Consider the following 21,339-nt stretch of genomic DNA (forward strand, 5'->3'; position numbering starts at 1 on the left):
GGAAGTGACCTTCCTTACTCACCTGGTAAGGCTGCTGGGAACCCTGTAATCAAGGTAACAGGCCGATTTTTCTAAGGGGCTTTATTGGCTCCATAAAGTCAACCTTAGTTCCTTAAGTGATCTGGTCATATCTGAGTCTGTTTATGTCTCTCTCAAATATGACATTCCATTCATAGCCTTGGTGATAACCAGTATTTCCAATTGTGTCCTGTTACAAGGAGGATAGATTCTCATTGAACTTATGCAAATAATTATACTGCCATGAGAATACTCACCAAGAGCTTCTGAATTCTAGAAGGATCAGGTAGGGAGAAACAGTAATTGTTTCATCTTTGTTCACAAAGGTGTACTTCACAAAATGGCTGTAATTCATTGCTAGCTTAAGAGAAGAGTTTTCCTTAAATGTGGAAACAGAGATTAAAGAACTGCCAATGTTTCCAAAAAAGTCATAAAAAGTTATAATCATCCTCATCAGTTCATTCAGTCCTATGTAATTGATCCTTGATCTTGATCTTTTGTTAACAGTTTCGTGAATCCAATTTTTCCTTAGAGTTCTATAAATTCTTACCCATTCAATGGTATGATTTAAAAGTTATCAGAAATCTGTACTTGTCAGAGTCCTTTCCATGAATCTCCTTGAAGATGAAGCACTTTTGCAAAGCCGTCGGAGTAAAACAATAATTATAAAAGATAAAAGACTGACAAAAGAATGACATTTTTAAATGCCTATGGTTAAAGATCTGATGGGAGTTCATTATGATGCAGTTGACAAGGAAATTTGGTTATTTCTGTGACACACAACATTTTAAGATGATAGCTGGAGTTATAGATAGATAACATAACATATCAGACTTTGAGGAATTTCATATTATTTCTGGAACACCATATTAATAACATATACCCATTCAAGGATATCCATAAAGAAGGTGTATTTCTTACTTGACAATGTTTCCCATGTGATTTAACATATCAAATAAGCCTAATTAGTTTAATGTTTCTCTTTTTATAAGGAAAGAGATGGATCTTTTGAGATGTTCCAACAATCCTCTGGAAAACCCCAGTTACTTCCAAGTCAAAAAGTCTTCATTTAGAACTTGATTTTGGGAAGTCTGTCAAAAATATCAAAGGTTTTGGACACTTAACTAAATAGAATCACAGATCATTATGAAAAAATGCTTAATTATCTACTTAGCCAAAGTGACAAAAGATTTTAAAAGCAAATACAGATGGTTACATAGTTGTGAGAAAACTTAGCTCTTTTGATATTGAGAAGACTGTGTCTTCTAGGTAACTAAAGACCTCATTAAGGCAACATGAAGCACAGGAAATTATTTTGATAAAACACAAAATCTTTGCTTTCTAGCCAGATTACTTAAAAGATAAAGAAAAACTTTTCATAATCTCTTAACAGGAGCAGACCAATACTCCAAGAAAACTTTGTCCTTATAGCAGATGAAGAAAATTACATAAGCACATTATTGATATTAAAGCTTATTTTTTTAAAAAAAACTCTTACAATAACAGTCCAATTTTAGCCAACTTGATCACACAAGGTAAAGTTCTTTTTCTCTCTCCTGACAATATGCTTAAACTACCTACAAAATCTTAATTAGACAGTAGACAAAGTCAGCCATCATCCCAAGCTAATTTTCTTTTGTAATAGAGATAACATGGATTTATTTGACTAGTAAACCCTGGAAAAGTTATTTATCTGCAGTATATTTAATGCTGATAACTATGAAGACATACCTATTTTAATTAAAGCAAACTTAGACTGGCTTTTATTTACCAAACATTATCCCAGATCATGTGAGCTTGAAAAACATTTGGATTAGTTTCTATATTTCTGAGTTTTAGGAATACCTAATTCATAAGTGCTTATTTTTAAGCCAGTTAAACAGAGCTCTTTTACAAATTAATTTTGGCAATACCATTCAGAGGTAGAGAGAAAGAAAAAAATCACATATACATCCAGAGACTTACATAAACACACAGAGACACTGAGATGCTATAGCTTCCACTCCAAAATTTAGCCATGAATCAGGTACAACAATGTAAAACTTAACTAGTTTATAAATAACATTTGACTCCAAATTGTGTCTGACAGACAGAACAAAGTTACCTGCTCCAGTGGCTAATGTTTTTTACTAGTATTTGTGGAGATGACTTTTAAGATGTGTATTTGTCCTTGACAAGTAATATTAAGGAGGCTGCGGACTAGATTTTGAGTAAGAGAGCTTTTATAGCAGTTTGTATTTTAAGAGGCCTCTTCCCCCATTTTTTTTGTTCAGCCTCAGGCAATTGTGGGTAGAGTTTTAGTTACCTCCTGGGGTGTTTCCATTTCAAAGATTTAATCTTCAAGGGACAGAGAAAAAAATGTAAATTTTCTTCTAGGAGTTTTAGTGCCTTTTGTATGGTTTTGGCAGTTCCAATAAAATGTTGTAGCACCACCCTATAATTAGGGGAGTGTGCTGTAAAAATAATTCTCTGCCCATCAGCAGGACTAGCATCTTGGCAGTCATGGTAACAAAATAATAATAATAATAATAATAATTCTTTGGGTCAAATGGGGCCTCTTCAGAATTGAAAATGAAGAGGGGTCATTTAGATCACCACAACCATGGAAATGGTAAACCCACTGGACCATGCCAATTTTGCGCAGCAGGAGATGGGCCTCATCTTAATGTTTTCCATTCACTGTGAGCCTTAGCAGTGTGATGGAAGGATGCAACCATGCCAGGAATAAACATCCAAAAAGAGTAAGGGCCCTGGTAGAATATCAGTGGCTCTAGGGGCCTTTGCCGTCCCTGGTCCCTCTTCCTCATCCTAGATGCCTGGATAACCCCGTCAACTTTTCCCTTGGCAGCAGGGATGCCTTATAAAGTGTGTTTCTTGGTTCTGCCGAGGGGAAAGCCGAGGGGGCTGAGGAAACAAGCATATAGCCCGGATGGATCTTTAAGAAAATTATGGATTTTAGGGTCTTTAGAGGTATTGGCCAGTTGTTGAATTTTGGCAGCCTTGAGTAACAATTGAGAGCCTGTAACAAACAAACAAACAAAAATCCCAAAATAGCCAATTAGTTCCCCTCTCTCCTTCCTGCTACATAAAATATTTAAGAAAAATTTGAATTTCAGTTAAGGTATAGTTTTTTATCTCAGTTTCTACTTCCTGATTTTCTCCTGTTATCTTAAACTGACGTGTTGTTACTGGAAAATTTTGGATGGCATCACTGTGAACCGTCTTCATAGCTCGCTGCTTTCCTTCCCAGGGTGTTCCAAGAGACCTCTCTGGGACTGAGGTCTGCTTCCACTATCATGATATGCACGGGGTCTTTGGGGAAAGCCCTTAGGCCTCTAGTGTCATACCAGAGCCTTGGCATGTTGGTATACCCCCAGGATGCTTCCATGGGGTTTTGCATTTATCAAGGAGCTGGTGCACCTCCTCAGGGTTCTTAGGAGGTGCTGGCATCAGATTTTTAGGCCATTTATATTTGCCCAATAATTTTTTTTTAACATCTTTATCGGAGTATAATTGCTTTACAATGCTGTGTTAGTTTCTGCTTTATAACAAAGTGAATCAGCTATACATATACATATATCCCCATATCTCCTCCCTCTTGCGTCACCCTCTCACCCTCCCTATCCCACCCCTCTAGGTGGTCACTGCCCATTAATTTTTTTAGTAACATCACACCAGGGATGGGACCCATAATATCCCATTGGGTCAGGGATGAAGAATGACAGTAATGAGTGAAGTTTTGACGCAGAAACCATAGATCTCTGTTGTGTTTTCCTTCTGGAGGTCCACTGGTTTCCAGTTGCAAGGCTATTTCACTCTTCTGGATTATGACGTAGCCCAGGCATAACCACCAACTCAGCGGTCATAGGTGGAGATCTCCTATCCTCCTCACCTACAGGAATATTTCCCTCGTGCCTTCAGCCGAGAGCCTTTCCTTGGGCAGTGACATAGCCTTGTGATCCAGTTCACTTTCCTTAACTCTTCCCTTGACGCATGGAGGACCCTTACGCACATTAATAGTCAATTAAGGCCTTTCTAATTAGTGGTCTCAGTGGCTAGTTAGAGCCTATGGCCTTGATCACACTGCTCTGGGGAGATCATTGGATTATCCTGGCAGCCGTGACTTTTTGGATTGGATACCATAGCAATATGCAAAAGCACTTAGCAGTGAGGCAGACCCCCAGCAAGCAGTGCTCCTTCCCCAGATGGTGATACCCACCTGAGTTAGGTGGTTAGTAAGCAAGTTGCAGGTAAAGGGCATCCCATCCATTGATTGCAAGGGCGGTCATGCAGTCCTGCCAACTACACCAATCGTTGTGTGCTGGTCTCAGCCTATCAATAACCAGTGTTGTGGCTGGACCAGCCCTTGCAGTTCTTACTACTATTGGAAGATGCCTTTCAGCAATAACCATCAGGAAACTTTGCAAAAATAAAGTTTTATTATTTACAGGACCTGGAAATTGCACAGCTCACCTGGGGCCACACTGCAAGGTCATGGGGAGAGAGAGAGAGAGAGAGAGTGCGTGGGCCTGGGGTTCTGCTTTTATTGCAGTGGGGGGGGGGTGTTAGGGTTTTGCAGGCTCAGTCTTTAGTGGTGAATTTAACATATAAGGGCCAGAATTTAAAGCATGGGGAGAGAAAAAACAAGTAGCCCAAATGGTCAGTTATTGAAATCAATCCAGAGCTCTAAAACAAAGGAGCCTCAGTGCGTAGAGGTGGCCTGGCCCTTTTTCTAGTCCTGTGGCTGGCAAGGTATTTATTTGAGATAGTCTGTCTTTGAAGTGGATGCGTCTTTGAAGTGGATGCCTCAGCAATCAAAGCTTAAGTCAGGCACTTGCACCACAAAAAAAGAGAAAACCCAACTGTCAGGACTTAACTGTACAAGCACTTAAGCCCGAAACCGTGTCCTATTGTTCGTTGTCAGGTCTGCCTTTTCCAGCTGCCTCACCCTACCCCGCCTGCAGCTTGGGGCTTAGAAACGTGGGGAAGGCACTTCGCATTTCCTCTGCCCTCTAAGAGCCTCTCACTCTTGGGCAAGATCCTCTTCCTCTCTGAGCCTCGGTATCCCAGCTCAGCTCCAGAGACCCCTCCCATACAGTGCATTAGGACCCTCGCATTTCTGGCTGGAATCAGGCAGACCTCAGTTCTTTCCCTTCCTTGTTACTCCTTGGCTGTGGCACTGGCTCACACAGACCTCAGTTTTTCTTTCGAGTGAGTACAGCTCTGGGAGCATGGCTGGGAATTGCTTACCAGGAAAGGGCTTATCCCTGGACCTTCCAGGGGAAGGTAAGGAATTCTGAGAGCTGTGGGCAGCCCAGCCCGACCCTGCCTCACTGCTGTATCTCCTCCACAGGTGGAGTTTGCCATTAGCCGGGTCCAGATGAATTTTCTGCACCTACTAAGCTCTGAGGTGACACAGCAAATCACCATCCACTGCCTTAACATGACCGTGTGGCAGGAGGGCACCAGGCAGACCCCAGCTAAGCAGGCTGTGCGCTTCCGGGCCTGGAACGGGCAGATCTTTGAAGCCGGGGGTCAGTTCAGGCCGGAAGTGTCAATGGATGGCTGCAAGGTAAGTCTTGGGGCCTCTTACAGGCCCCTCATGCATAGACAGGTAGAAAAACGTGTTCTTATATAGTAACCATTTTATACTATAGTATATTAGTATGATACATATAATGTTTATCTTTGAGTTTTATAAAATTGCTTTTTTTCACTTTTCTCCCTGCGAAACTTCTGAGGAAGGTCTGGGCTGGTAAAAATTCTACCAGCCGGTAGATGCTGTGCTTATTTACAAGGCTGCTTATAGAAGGATATATCTCTACTCTTCTCTCTGCCCCTGCCCTGCCAGGCTAATGTCTTCTCTTCACATTCTGGTTGTCTTCAGAGGCCTAAAACAGGGTGGGTTGTAGGGGAAGAGGGAGACAGAAAGTCGTCCAAAAAACCAGTTTCACAAAATTAGACAAAACCAGTAATGCACAGTGTTACTGAGGATGAGGGGAAACCAACACTCTCACACAAAGCTATTTGGAAAAATCAAAACTAAATTGGTAGAGGCTTTCAGAACAGCAGCTACATGTATATTTCCAATATATATCCAAAGCCTTACAAATGCACCTATCCTTTGATCCCGCAAATCTTACTTGTAGAATTTGTTCTAGGGAAATAATTAAGAATGCGCACAAAAGTTTAGCTACAGTGATACTCATGACCGCTTTTCTTTTAAGAATCAAAATAGCAGAAGCAATCTAAATGGACAAATACAGGTCACTGAAACAGTGAAATGCCACGTGGACATTAAAAATGGTGAAGAAAGATGAGGGGGAAATGCACTTGATATATGATGAGGACTGTGATGGAGGTACACGTCCCCTTTTCCCTCTACCTGCAGGTCCAGGATGGCCGCTGGCATCAGACACTCTTCACCTTCCGGACCCAGGACCCCCAGCAGCTGCCCATCGTCAGCGTGGACAACCTCCCTCCCGCCTCATCAGGGAAGCAGTACCGCCTCGAAGTTGGACCTGCGTGCTTCCTCTGACCTCTGACCTCCTGGCTCCTCTCGGCCTCGAGGGGGAGGGAAGAGGAGGAGGAGGCAAAGGGAGGGTACCTAGGGGCAGGTGGGCCCCTAGGAGAGGCAGCTCACCTGCCCAAGGATCCTTGAGCAGACCCCAGCTGTTGTCTGCCCAGTAGAAGAGGCTGAGGGGTAGCAGGGCACGGGGTATCCTTGGGAACGACTGATCCCAGCTCAGCCCCAAAGACCAACCAAAGAGCCAGCCAGAGCAAGCTGGGCCTGCAACCTGCCTGAGCCCCGCGGCCTGTCTCCCAGCTCTGCGGCCACCCCCTTCCCTGCCCAGCTTCCTTCCCAAAGAGCCCCACGTTCCAGCCAGCTTGAGGGAAGGGGGCATCTCGTCAGCTGGTCCCTGCCAGGGAGCTTTGATGTGCAATATTAGAGAGGAGACATGAAAAAAGGAGAAAAGGAAAGAAAGAAGTATATATATTTTATTTAAACAAACACAAAGAAGGTGCGTTACTATTTTTTTTTCACCTGGGAAAGAGGTGAGAAGGTGAGAGAGAGCAGCCAGGGCGTGGGAAGTGACGGATGCCGAGAGGGAGAGGTGAGATCCTCGGGGCTGGGGGTGCCCACGTCTGCTACCTCCCACTGTGAAATCGCTGGTGCTCACAATTGTCTCGTAGTGTATGTGATTTTTTTAAGGAAAAAAAAAACCCTATTTAAGATTCTGAAGGTGCTACCAGTTTTGCCACAGACTTTGAAGAAACATTTGGATGTGGGGTATCATCCACGTTTTTCTCTCTCCTCCAAATGACAAAGTTTGGGGAATTTTTAAAATTTTCTTAGCATCACCCTTGTGCTCATTGCATAATCTGTTAAGGAGTAGGGGGAAGAAGGTAAAAGGAAAAAAAAACAAAAAGCAAAGCAAAAAAACAAAAACAAAAAACAACCAGAAACAGAAGTAGAAAAGATTTACCTTTTAACTTATGGACTTTGAAACGTTTGTCCTCTTAAGGCAGGGGGAGGCCTGAGGATGAAGGATTTTAGTTTGGCCTTTCTTGGTCCTGGAGGGAAGTTAGGCTTGTCTTGGAGGGTGTGATCTAGACTGGAGAGTCCTGACCTTGCAGCTTTGACCTTGAAGAAACCAGTTAGGAGAACGGCACTGGGTCAGGGCTGGCCTTGGAGGTGGCATGTAAATATGGACCCATCTCATGATGAAGCCACAGACCATCCCCTAAGGTCCTCCCTTCCTGGAGCTTGTCCTTCCAGGATGCAGTCATCACTCTTGCTTTTTCATTGTCATTCAGTTCTGTAGAAACCCAGCGCCATCAGCTCCAAGTATAAACGTGGGCTGAGGAGAAGGGCTTATTACGGGAATCTCCGAGCTCAGCGTGGCCGGGCTCTTCAGGGTCGTCTGAATTGTCCTGCCTCAGCGAACCAGTCAGCATCCAGGCTGGATTTGGAGGTCATTTTAACTATGGAATTATTTTTGTAGAAGGGGAAGTTTTATGTGAAAGTCTATTTGTGTCTTTTTTTTTTCTAAAGTGTCTCTTTGGGGATTGGATTCGATTTTCATTATTTAATACCTCACTCTGGCCCACCCTCCCCTCCCCCCCACTTCCTGTCTCCCTCCCCCACCCCGCCCGCCTCCACGCTCCCTGGAAGCGTGTTTTTGTAGCAGCTCGGGCCTCATCTCAGCGCTCGGTCTCCACCTGGCCTCTGTCCTGGCGTCTGTCTTGCTCTTGGGTTTCTCTGCTGTTCTTGTTCATGTCTCTGTCCACGTGTCAATGTGTTAAAACCCAAGTGGGTTCCGTTTCTCCTTTTCCCTTCTGGATTTTAAATAAATATTTAAAACTGAGGCAACGGAATGACACATCTGTGGCCGTGTGCTTCTTTGAAAAGGCCGGAGGGAAGTTTCTGGCAGGGCTGAGGGGGTCAGGGGAAGAGGCTTAGAGGATGCCCTGTTTATGCTGCTACCCCCAAAGGAGGGGGGAGGGAGAGATACAGTGCCTTGTGGGGGGGGCCCTAAAAGTGAGGGGGTGGGTCCAGTAGGGTCCCATTGGCCGCTGTCCACAAACCTGGTGGCTTAAAACATCAGAAGGGCCTTCTCTCCCAGTTCTGGAGGCTGGAAGTGTGCTGGAGACTAGAAATCCAAGTGCTGGCAGGGCCACGATCCCTCCGATGCCTCTAGGAGAGGTTCCTTACTCTGTCCTGAGGCCCCAGGCGGTCCCTGGCTAGCAGGGCAGCACCTCAGTCTCGGCCACTGTAGTCACATGACGCTCTCCCTGTGTGTCTCTAATCCCATCTATTTTTAAGGACACCAGTCATATTGGATGAGGGCCCACCCTAATGACCTCATCTTAACTTGATTACATCTGCAGAGACCCTATTTCCAAATAAGGCTGCCTTCACAGGTAACGGAGAAGCATATCTTTTGGGCGGACACAATTCAACCAATAACACACAGGGAGGAGGTATACTGAGGTTAACATGAGAGGCTCTTTTTTTTTTTTTTTTTAATGTGATAAAATACACATAACATAAAACTGACCGTTAATGACATTTAGTACCTTCACGATGTTGGGCAACCATCACCACTGTCTACTTCCAGAACATTTTCATCATTTCAAAAGGAAACTCCATACCCATGAAGCCATCACTCCCTATTTCTGCCTGCTCATACCCCTGGAAAACCACTAATCTGCTTTCTGTCGACGGCTTTGCCTGCTATGGATATTTCATATAAATGGAATCATACAATATATGACCTTTTGTGAATGACTGCTTTCATTTAGCATAATGTTTTCAAGGTTCATCCTTGTAGCATGGCTCAGTACTGCATTTTTTTTTATGACTGAATAGTATTTCATTGTATGGATAAACCAGATCTTGTTTATTCATTCTTACATTGATGACATGTGGGTTGTTTCCATCTTTTGGTGATTAAGGATAGTGCTTCAAGAGGAACAATTCTTACCTGTGAGATTCTTGAAAGAGGCCCCAACAATACCTGCTTTGGAAGAAGTGAGTGAGAATCTGGGAGACAGAGTTAACCAGAGTTAGTGAATAAATATACAAGACGCCCAGATAAATTTGAATTTCGGATAAACAATAAATACGTTTTTAGCATAAGTATGTCCCATTCAATATTTGGGACATACTTATACCTGCTGGACCTGAAACCCATATCTCCTGACTCTTGGTTCAGAGTACTTTCTTCCTTAGCTTGTTCCTCCTCCCCTGGGACATTGGAGAAATCAGAACTTTTCCGCCCTTCTCATCTAAGAGAAAGAACAAATCACGAGCAGTTGAGCCACATTTTAAAAACGTGTTGTCGGGCCTCCCTGGTGGCGCAGTGGTTGAGAATCTGCCTGCCAATGCAGGGGACATGGGTTCGAGCCCTGGTCTGGGAAGATCCCACATGCTGCGGAGCAACTAAGCCCGTGCCCCACAACTACTGAGCCCGCGCCCCACAACTACTGAAGCCCGGGTGCCTAGAGCCCGTGCTCCACAACAAGAGAAGCCACCGCAATGAGAAGCCCGCTCACCGCAACAAAGAGTAGCCCCCGCTCGCCGCAACTAGAGAAAGCCTGCGTGCAGCAACGAAGACCCAAAGCGGCCAAAAAATAATTAATTAAAAAAAAAAAACCTAGCTGTAAGTTTCTAGGTCATCAGTCCACAGGCAGCTGGGTCTTCTCTACCCTCCCCACCCTGACACCTACCCCAGACAGTGAGCCCTGGGAGCCGCTGCCCTGCGGGGGCTCCAAACTTCCATCCACGGAGCCCAGGATTCATGGTCTGGAAGAGCTTGGAGATTCCCCTGCCTCCAAGTCCACCCTCCTGTTTGACAAAGGTAGCAACTGAAGTCCATGGAAGTCCCCGAGGTCACCTGGTGAGGCCAAGGCAAAGCTGTGATTCAACCCCAAGACTGCTGACGGCAGTGTTATGTGCATTAGGCCAGTGGTTCTCAGTGTGGCACCCTGGGATTACAGCACCAGGGGCTGGTGACCAGCACAAAATTTTCGATCCCTTCCCAAACCGACTGAATCACAATCCCCGAGGGGCCCTGCAATCCGCGTTTTAACAAGCCTCCCTGAAGATTCTAGTACAAGCTCAAGTACCGAGAATCGTGACCCTGCACTATTTCCTTAATCTGGAAAATGACTTTCCGACGCTGAAGAAAAAGAAACAACAACAACTTGGCAATGAGATGAGAACGGTCTTTTCATTTCTTTGACTGACAGTTAATCAAAAATGGAATTGAGGCAGCATGGCCCATTTCCTGAATCATCTCCTGAGGTCTGCCGGGTATCACCACCGCCAAAGAGTTTGCCCAGCTGTTCCATCATGCTTCCCGTTTTGCAGAGGGGAAAGGTCAATCACTTTAATGTCTGCTTGCCCCATAGGAAGCTCTGTGAGAGGAGATGGAGCTTGTTCTCTGCTGTAGTTGCAGAGCACAGCATGTCGAAGGCACTCGATCTTGTGGAAGGAGTCCCCGCAGGAACTCCCATTTTTTTTTTTTTATTAATTTATTTATTTATTTTTGACTGTGTTGGGTCTTCGTTTCTGTGCGAGGGCTTTCTCTAGTTGCGGCAAGTGGGGGCCACTCTTCATTGCGGTGCGCGGGCCTCTCTTGTTGCGGAGCACAGGCTCCAGACACGCACGCTCAGTAGTTGTGGCTCACGGGCCCAGCCGCTCCGCGGCATGTGGGATCCTCCCAGACCAGGGCATGAACCCGTGTCCCCTGCACTGGCAGGCAGACCCTCAACCACTGCGCCACCAGGGAAGCCCCGGAACTCCCATTTTTATTTCCTTGACACGTGTTTATCAGCAGCACCTTCCTTTTGTCAAGCCATGTGTGGGCACTGGAGTTATCATGGCTCTGAGAGCTTGTCTGAGGGGCTCTGAGTCTGGCAGAGGCAGCTGGAGAGGCTGGACCTTGTGTGGTTAAGGGTTAGGAAAGCAGGGAGCAGGAGGCCAAGTGTGGGGTTAGGGAAGCAAAAAGGGGACACCACAGAGCCCAGTCTCAGCTCGGGGAGGATAGTCAGGAGGTGACACTGTAATCAAGGTCCCAGAGAAACAGAACCAGTACGATGTGTGTGTAGGTGAGCATGTGTATGTGCATGCCTGTGTGTGTGTGTGTGTGTGTGTGTGTGTGTGTGTGTAAGAGATGTATTATAAGGAGTTGGCTCACATGATTATGATGGCTGATGAGTTCCAAGATTTGCAGGGTGAGCTGACCAGCTCCAGACCCAGGAGAGTGGATGGTGTAGTTCTAATCCAAAGGCTGGCAGGCTCAGGACCCAGGAAGGACCAATGTTTCAGTTCATGTCCAAAGGCAGGAAAAGACTGATACCCATCTCAAGCAGTCAGGCCAGAGGAATTCTCTCTTACTTGGCCTTTTGATTCTATTCAGGCCCTCAGTAGATTAGATGCAGCTCACCCACATGCGGGAGGGCAATCTGCTTTGCTCAGTCTACCCATTCAAATGTTAATCTCATCCAAAACACCCTCACAGACACACCCAGAACGTTGCGCCACATATCTGGGTACCCCATGGCTCAGTTAAGTCCACATAAAATTAACCATCAGAAGCCAAGGCTGAGAGAGAATGAATAGAGGTTAGCCAGATGGGGAAGAGCACCTGCCAAGGCCTGGAAGTAAAGGTAGCGCCATGTATCTGGGGAGCAGTAAGTAGTTCAAAGCGGTGCCACAGGCTCAGGGGAAGCCTGGAGTACTGGGCTGGGAATAGGACAAGCCACAGGTTTGCACAGAGGAGCAGGGCTTGCATTGGCCAGGTTAAGTTTGTGCTGTGATGGGGCACTGGAGTGGAGCCGTCCAGGGGCAGCTGGCTGAGCTGGGAGGACAGGGAAGAGGTCTGTGCACCATTCGGAGCCCTGGAGAGTCAGCAGCTTTGAAGACATGGAAGGTGAGAGAGTCAGGAAGAAGGTCCAGAGGGGAAGGAGAAGAGGGGCTATGTTAGAACCGTGACGCTCAGCCGTCTCAGTCCAGTCTCCATTCCAGGAGGCCTCTGTGACCTGGCTGGGGAAGCCACTGAAGCTGGGCCAGCTCATTCCCAGCAAGGGTAAGTAGGAATTTGTCAGGGACAGAAGGTAGCTCTTTCCCAGCTGGCAGCCCCACAGTTCTCAATCTCCCGTTGCACAACCCAGTGCCCAGAAACAGCCATGGTGGACTTCCAGGGGAAACCCCAGGCCTGTGTTCGCTCTGTCCACAGTGAATCAAGCCCCAGCCAGGGACAGTCACATCTCATGATGACCAGCAGCCTGGTGCTGGGAAAGTGAGAGAGGGACGGGCAAGAAAGGGAGAGGCTGGCAGGTGGATTCTGGTCTCAGCTTCCTGACTGTGACATGGCCTTGAGTGGGTCTGTCTCTCTCTCTGGGCCTCAGTTTTTCTCCCAGGAGAATGGGAGTGACATACCCTTCCCTGCTTGCCAACCACAGACCAGGCCATTGTTCCATAATCGCTGGATGAACTGGGTGAAATTGAATGATATTCAACTGCTTTCTGACCTATAAAATCCACAGTTTCACAGACTCATAGGCATAGAGAACAGACTTCTGGTTGCCAAGGGGTCGGAGGGAGGGAGAGATATGGAGTGGGAGTTTGGGGTGAGTAGATGCAAACTATTACATTTAGAATGGATAAACAACAAGGTCCTAATATATAGCACAGGGAACTATAGTCAATATCCTGTGATAAACCAATATGGAAAAGAATATAAAAAAATAATGTCTGTACGTGTATAACTGAGTCACTTTGCTGCACAGCAGAGATGGGCACAGCTTGTAAATCAACTTCAATAAAAATAAATAAATAAATAATTTAAAATCCACAGTTTCATATGGTTCAACCCTTAATAGCACCTTTCAAAATAATAGTGGCTGCAATTTCTTGCACACTTTCCATGAACCAGGAGCCATGTTGAGTGTAATCCGTGTTCATCTCATGCACAACCCTCGGGGGCAAGTTTTATCGCCCTGGCTCTTCCGATGGGGGAACTAAAGTCCAAAGAGGTTACACAAGTTGCCCAAGATCACAAAACAGGATTTGAATTTGAGCAAATATTTTTCGGTATTTCCTCAGCCCAGACGCAAAGTTCCTAATTCGGACTGTTTGCTCTGCCCATGTATTTTTGTGGTTGCTCACGTAGATAAGACCATGAATTAGTTGTCAGACACAGCGCTCAGCCCTGGCCTTGTATAAAATGGCCAGAAATCTGTATAAAGTTATAAAGTGGTTTTCTCAGAAAGTGAATCATCTCAAAATGGTGCATTTCCCTGATTATAGAAACCTCACCTTTTCACCCCGTTACCTTACCCTTCTGGGCCACTGGTTTTCTCAAGTATCTAATGGGGAAAATATCCTATTTTCCTGAATCTAATATAGACATAGTTTTGCATTTTGATGTCTTTAGAAGTAGGATGTAACCTGCAATCACTGAAGTATTTATATAATGCAGGAAGCTGTCTTTCCTTCCTTACCACCCCAGCTTGTCATTAAACAGATGGTGATGGTTATTAAAATAGGAGGACCCTTAGAAGCAAGTTTGTTTCATCTGATATTTAGTTCGTCTAAATGTGAACTGATTGAATACGCATAACAATCCAATGAAGTGGAGTTTATTATTATTATCCACATTTTACAAGTAGGGAAATTGAGGCACAGAGAAGTTAGGTAACTTGCCCAAGGTCACACAGTTAGCAAGTGGTAGAACCAGGACAACTCTTTACCAGCATCCTACACTGCCCTGATTCCTTTTCTGTCTCTTTTCTGCCAAACTTCTCTTGACATTGTGCCAGGGACAGATAGGCAGGCTGGGGAGGGCTGGCCAAGACTTCAATTCATGGAGGTACTAAAGCATCCTTAAAATGTAAGAAGATAGAGGAAATTGTACTGTGTCAGGGTGAGTGCTGGGTGTGCTTGGAGAAACTACTTGGCTAGCCTCTTGGGAGGAGAGTGAGAAGCCCCTGAAGGGGCAGCCTGAGGCTGAGGACAGTGAGGACCACTCACTCCTTCCCAGGGGAGGCACTCCGCTTACTCACTGTAAGGGAAAACGTTCATTTCTCTCTCCTCTTGCTCACTAGACTTCTGGCCACCAAGTGTGTGGATTTTCTCCGACACCAAGTGGTTCTCTGACTCTCCAGACACCAACTGAGTGTCCTACGCTTCAGTTCAGTTCTGACACTGTTACCGAACCAAACTTGGGTCTACTTGCCCCACATGCAGCAAAGCCAATCTACTGACACCGGGTTGTGGTGAAGCAAAGTCCAGCGTTTATTGCAGGTGCCAAGCAAGGAGAATGGGCATCTCATGCTCAAAAGACTGGAACTCCCCAATGGCTTTCAGGCAAGGGTTTTAAAAGAAAGTGTTAGGGGAGAGGGTCTTAGGATGTATGATCAGCTCATGGACCTTCTTCTGATTGGTTGATGGTGAGGTAACAGGGGCATGTTTCAGGAATCTCTATCATCAGCCTTCTGGTTCCAACTAGTTTGGGTTCTACATGCTTGTGGTCAGCATGTAGTCCCCATCCTCCACCTGGGTGCAGGTCTTAGTTTCTGCAGAACCACTCAAAGATATGTATCAGATTGTTATCTACATCCCTTCAGGAGGACTGCTTGAGCCTCCTCTTTGGAACTCCGGGAAGGCTTAGGAAGGTCCTTCATTTCAGCAAGCAAGAAACAGGGGACAGGGCTTCCCTGGTGGTGCAGTGGTTAAGAATCCGCCTGCCAATGCAGGGGACACGGGTTCGAGCCCTGGTCCGGGAAGATCCCACATGCCGCGGAGCAACTAAGCCCGTACACCACAACTACTGAGCCTGCGCTCTAGAGCCCGTGAGCCACAACTATTGAGCCCAAGCGCTGCAACTACTGAAGCCTCGCACCTAGAGCCCGTGCTCCGCAACGAGAGAAGCCACTGCAATGAGAAGGCCACGCACTGCAACGAAGAGTAGCCCCCGCTCGCCGCAACTAGAGAAAGCCCGTGCACAGCAACGAAGATCCAGTGCAGCCAAAAATAAATAAATAAATATTAAAGTAAAAAAAGAAACAGGGGCCATGAAGAGGCTTTTGTACCCAGGAAGACCCTGCAGGGTCCTGCTCAGTTTCAGTCTCCCCTTTTCTTTGCTTCTCCTCAATCCCGAGGGGAACAGGGGCTGCACAAGAAAGGCAATAAAATTTTGGATAGAGAGATTAATCATAAACTCAGTAAGGAAACTCGGTTTTAGGGGCACGCGGTTTCAGCGCTAACCAGAGTTGAGTTAGCGTCAGATCCTGCAGATTAAGGGCTCAGTCTCACAAGACTGTCCCCATCTCAGATGCCAATCACAAGTCCAGGTTGTCACCTGTGCTTCTGACTGACCAGCTGTAAATCACAGGCTCCCACAACCCTCTCTTTGGGTTTGGCCATTTACTAGAACAGCTCACAGAACTCAGGAGAATCGTTTACTTACTAGATTACCAGTTTAGTATAAAAGGATACAACTCAGGAATAGTCAGATAGCAGGGATGCATAAGGCAAGGTATGTGGGAAAGGGCATGGAGCTTCCACGCCCTCTTTGGATTGCAGCTAAAATAGAAATGAAGTTTTTCTTCTCCTGAGAACAAGGAAAGTAAAGGGAACAGAGAAGAAACATAAAGGGGCCTGAAAGAGTTAATCACTCCTAGCTTTATTTTAACTGTTACTAATCTGTAGTATCTGTAACTAGATCTGTCCTTCACAAAGCTAACCCCATGTGAATTACATCCTGAACAAATCACTTCCTCACTCTCTGTGTGAATTACATCCTGCATGAATCACTCCGTAACTCTCTGTGTGAATTCTAGTGTTTATTCTCCCTACACACTCTTGTAGCAAATCACCCCTTGTAGCTGTTTGCATTTCAGAAAGAAGGTCACAGGCTGATAACCCAGAGGCAAACGGACCCAATTACGGGTTGCCTGACACCAGCGGTGACTGTTTTGAAATAATGCAAGAAGAATGCAAGACCTTCACCATTTTGATCCTTATCACTCACTTCCGACTGTGAGCTCCACCTATAAGCACCCCTGTAATTCCCCAGGAGGGGGGGCACAGTTCTTGAGGCACTAGCCTGCTGTGTTTTCCCCTTTTGCCTGGCAAAGGAATAAAGCCATCCCTCTTATCCTCCAAAATCTCTGTCTCTGTATTTCTGTTCGGCATCGGCGCACAGAGAGTCAAGATTCTGGCAACAGGATTGGCCACCTACTCAGCACCTGCACATGTTCCTCAACCTGGAAGCTCTCCAAATCCCATCATTTAGCACTCTACTGAAAGCATCATTACGTGAGCATGGTTGATTAAATCACTGGTCATCATTAGTGACCAAGTCAATCTCCAGCACCAGTTCCTTTCCCAGAGGTGAGGGGGTGGGGCTGAAAGTTCCAACCCTCTAATCACAAACTTGGTTCCCCTGGTAACCAGCTCCCATCCTGAGTCTATCCAGGAGCCCCCACCCAAGAGACATCTTATTAGCGTACAAAAAGACAAGTATCACTTTGGAGAGGCCCAAGAGTTTTATGAGCTGTGTGCCAGGAAAGGGAGGTAGAGACCAAGTATGTATTTTGCATTACAGTTAGTCCCCTACATGTAAATGAGTTCCATTCCGAGAGCATGTTCGTAAGTTCCATTTGTTCATAAGTCCACAGAGTTAGCCTAGGTACCCAACTAACACAATTGGCTATATAGTACTGTACTGTAATAGGTTTATAATACTTTTCACACAAATAATACATAAAAAACAAACACAAAAAATAAACATTTTTAATCCTACAGTACAGTACCTTGAAAAGTATAGTAGTATGGTACAACAGCTGGCATACAGGGGCTGGCATTGAGTGAACAGGCAAGAAGAGTTACGGACTGGAGGAGGGAGAGGAGGTGGGAGATGGTAGAGCTGAAGGATCGTCAGCAATAGGAGATGGAGGGCAAGCTGCAATTTCACTCATGCCTGACATGGATGGAACGCACGTTCGCATCTTTGAAAGTTCGCAACTTGAAGGTTCGTATGTAGGGGACTTACTGTATATCGCACTCACTGTCTGTGGTTTTGCTTCAAGAGGCATGCAAGTTAGGCCAGAGCTGAATTGCTCTGGATAAAAGAAAGACGGAGTCCTGCTCCTTACTGGCCCTCCGTGTTTACCCTTCCCCCACACAGGCAGCCCTAACATTTCTTCGCACGAGCAAAGGAAGGCCCAAAGACCACTGGTCTAAATACCTAAACGTTATGAATCAAAAGTCTTTAAATAAAGCTGACTCTTTACAATTTAAGTTTTGGAAATTTAATCAATGGATTAAGTCTTGTTCAAAAATGTTATAAAGCTATAAATTATTCACAATGCTAGCATTCAACCTCTAGCTGCTGATATCAAGAATCAGATTCATGCCTAATGTGTGTTACATCTACCTACACATGAATTTAAGAGGAATACGAATGATTTCACATTGCAAAATATCTCTCAGCTACCATGTGCAACTCTTGCAAATACTGCCTATTTCTAAATCAGGAGGGCCTCCCCAAACACACGTTGCAAAAAACCAAAAAATGGATTCTCAGTACTATTGGGAAGCAAGAGCTGATGTGGCAAGAACTTACTGCCTTTAGGCTGAGAGGGAAGAATGAGAAAGTTAACTGCCTTTTCTCTTTCTGTTGTTGAACCAAAGTTCATACGCCCCACGCACAGTGAGGCCAAACTGAAATGTCAGAGTCTGGAGCAGGGAAAGGTTTACTAATCGAGGAGGTGTCAACACAGAAGATGGGAGACCTAGACTTGTCTCAAATCCATCTCGTTAGCTGGCTGGGGCGCAAGGTTTTTAAAGGCAAGGAGGGTAAATGGGAGACGGTTGTAGGATGCGTCATCAGCTCGTGGACCTTCTGATTGGTTGGTGGTGAGGTAACAAGGGGATGTTTCAGGAATCTTTATCATCAACCTTCTGGTTCCAACTAGTTTGGGGTCTACGTGCTTGTGGTCAGGATGTAGTCACCATCCTCCGCCTGGGTGGGAGTCTTAGTTTCTGCAAAGCAGCTCAAAGATATGCATCAGATTGTTGTCAACATCCCTTCAGGAGGGACGAGGGGTCCTGTGTCTCTATAGTCCTAACGATTAACTGCTTGAGCCGGCTCTTTGGAACTCAGAGAAGGCCTAGGAGACTAAAGTCTTCCCTCCCCCACTTTGTTTTCTTTCTATAAACAAGAAACATGTTTTGTTTTGTTTTGTTTTAACCCAGGAGGGCCCCGCAGGGTCCTGCTCAGTTTCATTACCTCCAAGTCCACTCAAATCCTCCCTGAATTCTGAAGTGGTGTCTGTCTACTGTATCACCAGTAGCATCACGCGCAAAGCCTCAGGACATCTGGATAAAATGTCCAAATGCCTGATGTTTCAAGGATAGAGTACGAGATGGGAAGAATTGTTCCCCTGGGGTCTGAACACGGTTGGTTGTGACGAAGGATGTTTAGGGCTATGGGTCACCCTGTGCCAATACCAGGTACCAGATCCCAAGTGACAGAGGTGCTTATGTGTTGCTGAATGAACTTTGCATGTGTGTGTCCTTGTATGTGTGTGTCCGTGTGTGTGTGGTATGTGAGGGCCTTTAAAGCTCTGGGCTGCAGGTAGGAGCCCCAGTGGCCCAGGTCTAAGGTGGCACTGTCCCCACATAGTGTTCAGCATGTCCGTAAAATAGTGTCTTGAATCTGTGCCCAGTCCCACCATCTCACACCTGGACCGTGCAACTGCCCAACTGCTCTGCCAAGTTCTCCTGTTCTTGCCCTCCCTGTTCCCTGTTCTTCTCACTGTAGACAGACAGAGTGATCTTTCTAAAGAGCAAATCTGACTAGTCAACCCCCCTCCACCTCACTTAAAATTTTTCCATTTCTCCCCAATACCCCCAGAGTCCACTGCAAACTCCTTAGCCTGGCTTCTGTGCTCTGCAGCTCGGGTTCCCATCAACGTCCCCAAGCATCAGCCCCCATCACTCCGACCCCATCACAGGCTCCAGCCACACAGACCGTCCCGGTCCTTCACATACCACACTCTCCCTCACCTTCACTCTTCCCTCTTGAAGAGCTCCAGTCATGTTTGCAAGACTCCAATTAGAGCAATGCAAATTCAAAACACTAACTGAGCTGGCAAAAAAAAAAAAAAAAGAAAAGAAAAGAAAAAGAAGGGAAATTCCAATTCTGACAAGGACGTAGAGAAAGAGATTCATTTCTGCATTGCTAGATTGGTGCAGCATTAAAAATCGTTAGTGTTTTTTATTTATCATGTTTTTGTTTTCTCTCTTTTGGGGGAGAGGTTTTTTTAAAATCAACTTAATTGAGGTATAATTGGCTTACAATAAAATGCACACATTTTCGGCTTCCAGTTCAAAGAGTTTCACAAATATACATACGTGTGTAAACACCGCCACAATGAAAATACAGCACATGGTCATCTACTTCAGAAAGTTCTCTCATGCCCCTTGGCGGTCAAATGACAAGGCAACCACTGATCTGATTTCTACCATTATAATTCGTTTTGGCTGTTCTAGAACTTTGTATAAATGGGATCATACAGTCCGTGCACTATTGAGTCTGGCTTCTTTTGTTCAGCATAATGTTTCTGAGATGCATTCATGTTGTTACATGTATCCATAGTTCATTCCTTTTTGTTGCTAAGTAATATTCCATTGTATGAAAATGCCACAGTTTGTTTTTCCATTTTCCTGTTGGCAGATATCTGAATTGTTTCTAGTTTGGGGGCTATTTTATTTATTTATGTATTTGGGGGGCAATTTTAAATATTGCTGAAGTCTTGCATCTTAAAGACATATGCTTTTCTTTCTCTTGAAAGAAATTTGGATGCTCTCTGACACATATCATCAGAGGAAAAATCACAATATAAAATGCTATAGACAGCTATATTTCAGTAAAGCTGGAAAAAATAAAATAAAATGCTATAAATATAAAGAGAGGACATGCTCAAGGAAGTTAGAATCCAAGAAGTGAATGAAAGGTTATGCATCCATTCAAATTACTGCTGACTATACCGACACATGAAAAAGTATTCAAAATGCATGAAATGAATAAGAATACAAAATTGTAAGCTTATCATAATAGTACTCTTGGAAAGTATTTATTTATTCGAATAAAGATTTGACCCCATCATGTAGAAATGCAAATGGGCAATGGAATTATTTATGCCATGGTATATACTGAGCGCCCACTACTTGCTGGGCACTGTCCCAGGGCTAGGAATATATGGGTGAAAAGAGAGGCAAGCTCCCTGCTCATATAGCAGGGGGTGGGGACATCGCAGAGGTAATTTCCTGTTTTAGATACTGAGAGGTGGTTCAAGTAAAACATTTACTGGAAATAGACATTCAACTTAGAAGCCCCTTTCTTTTGGAAAGGTCCCTGCCTCCAGCACCGGGTTGGGGGCCCTCTGGACTTTTGCTCTTTCACAGTTGTCACCACACTCAGATGGAATTGATCCCAAGTTTGCCCTCACCTCCCACCCCTAAACCCCTCCCCCACTCATTCCCCCCTCCCCTACGCTCGCCTGGGAACTCTCTAAGTTGCCTTCAGCCCTTGATTTATGGCTGGGTCCTTCTCAAGTCTTGGCGCTTAGTAGGACAGGAATTGAATGAAAACAGGAGAGTTTGCTTACAGGCCCCTCTATCAATATCGAAACACATTAACTAATATCACTCCGGCCCACATTCACCTTGGCTTTGAACAGCCAGACCTTTGGACCCTTGTAACCCCTCCAGGTCAGGGACCCAAATTAGACTTGGGGTTG

The 21,339-nt window shown here is 45.3% G+C and overlaps 1 protein-coding gene across 6 annotated transcripts in view; it reads left to right on the forward strand.

Moving 5' to 3' along the window:
* The window catches only part of COL27A1 (collagen type XXVII alpha 1 chain), a 144,387-nt gene extending 135,990 nt beyond the window's left edge, over nucleotides 1-8,397 (forward strand). For all 6 annotated transcript variants that reach the window (XM_057547779.1, XM_057547783.1, XM_057547782.1 and 3 more), the window contains 2 exons: nucleotides 5,372-5,590; nucleotides 6,410-8,397. In XM_057547779.1, the coding sequence (XP_057403762.1) occupies nucleotides 5,372-5,590; nucleotides 6,410-6,556 (366 nt within the window). In that variant the 3' untranslated portion in view covers nucleotides 6,557-8,397. The remainder of the gene's footprint in view (nucleotides 1-5,371; nucleotides 5,591-6,409) is intronic.
* Nucleotides 8,398-21,339: the final 12,942 nt, after the last annotated feature.

This window comes from Balaenoptera acutorostrata, chromosome 6 (genome assembly GCF_949987535.1).
Source record: "Balaenoptera acutorostrata chromosome 6, mBalAcu1.1, whole genome shotgun sequence".
NCBI classification, from domain to species: domain Eukaryota; kingdom Metazoa; phylum Chordata; class Mammalia; order Artiodactyla; family Balaenopteridae; genus Balaenoptera; species Balaenoptera acutorostrata.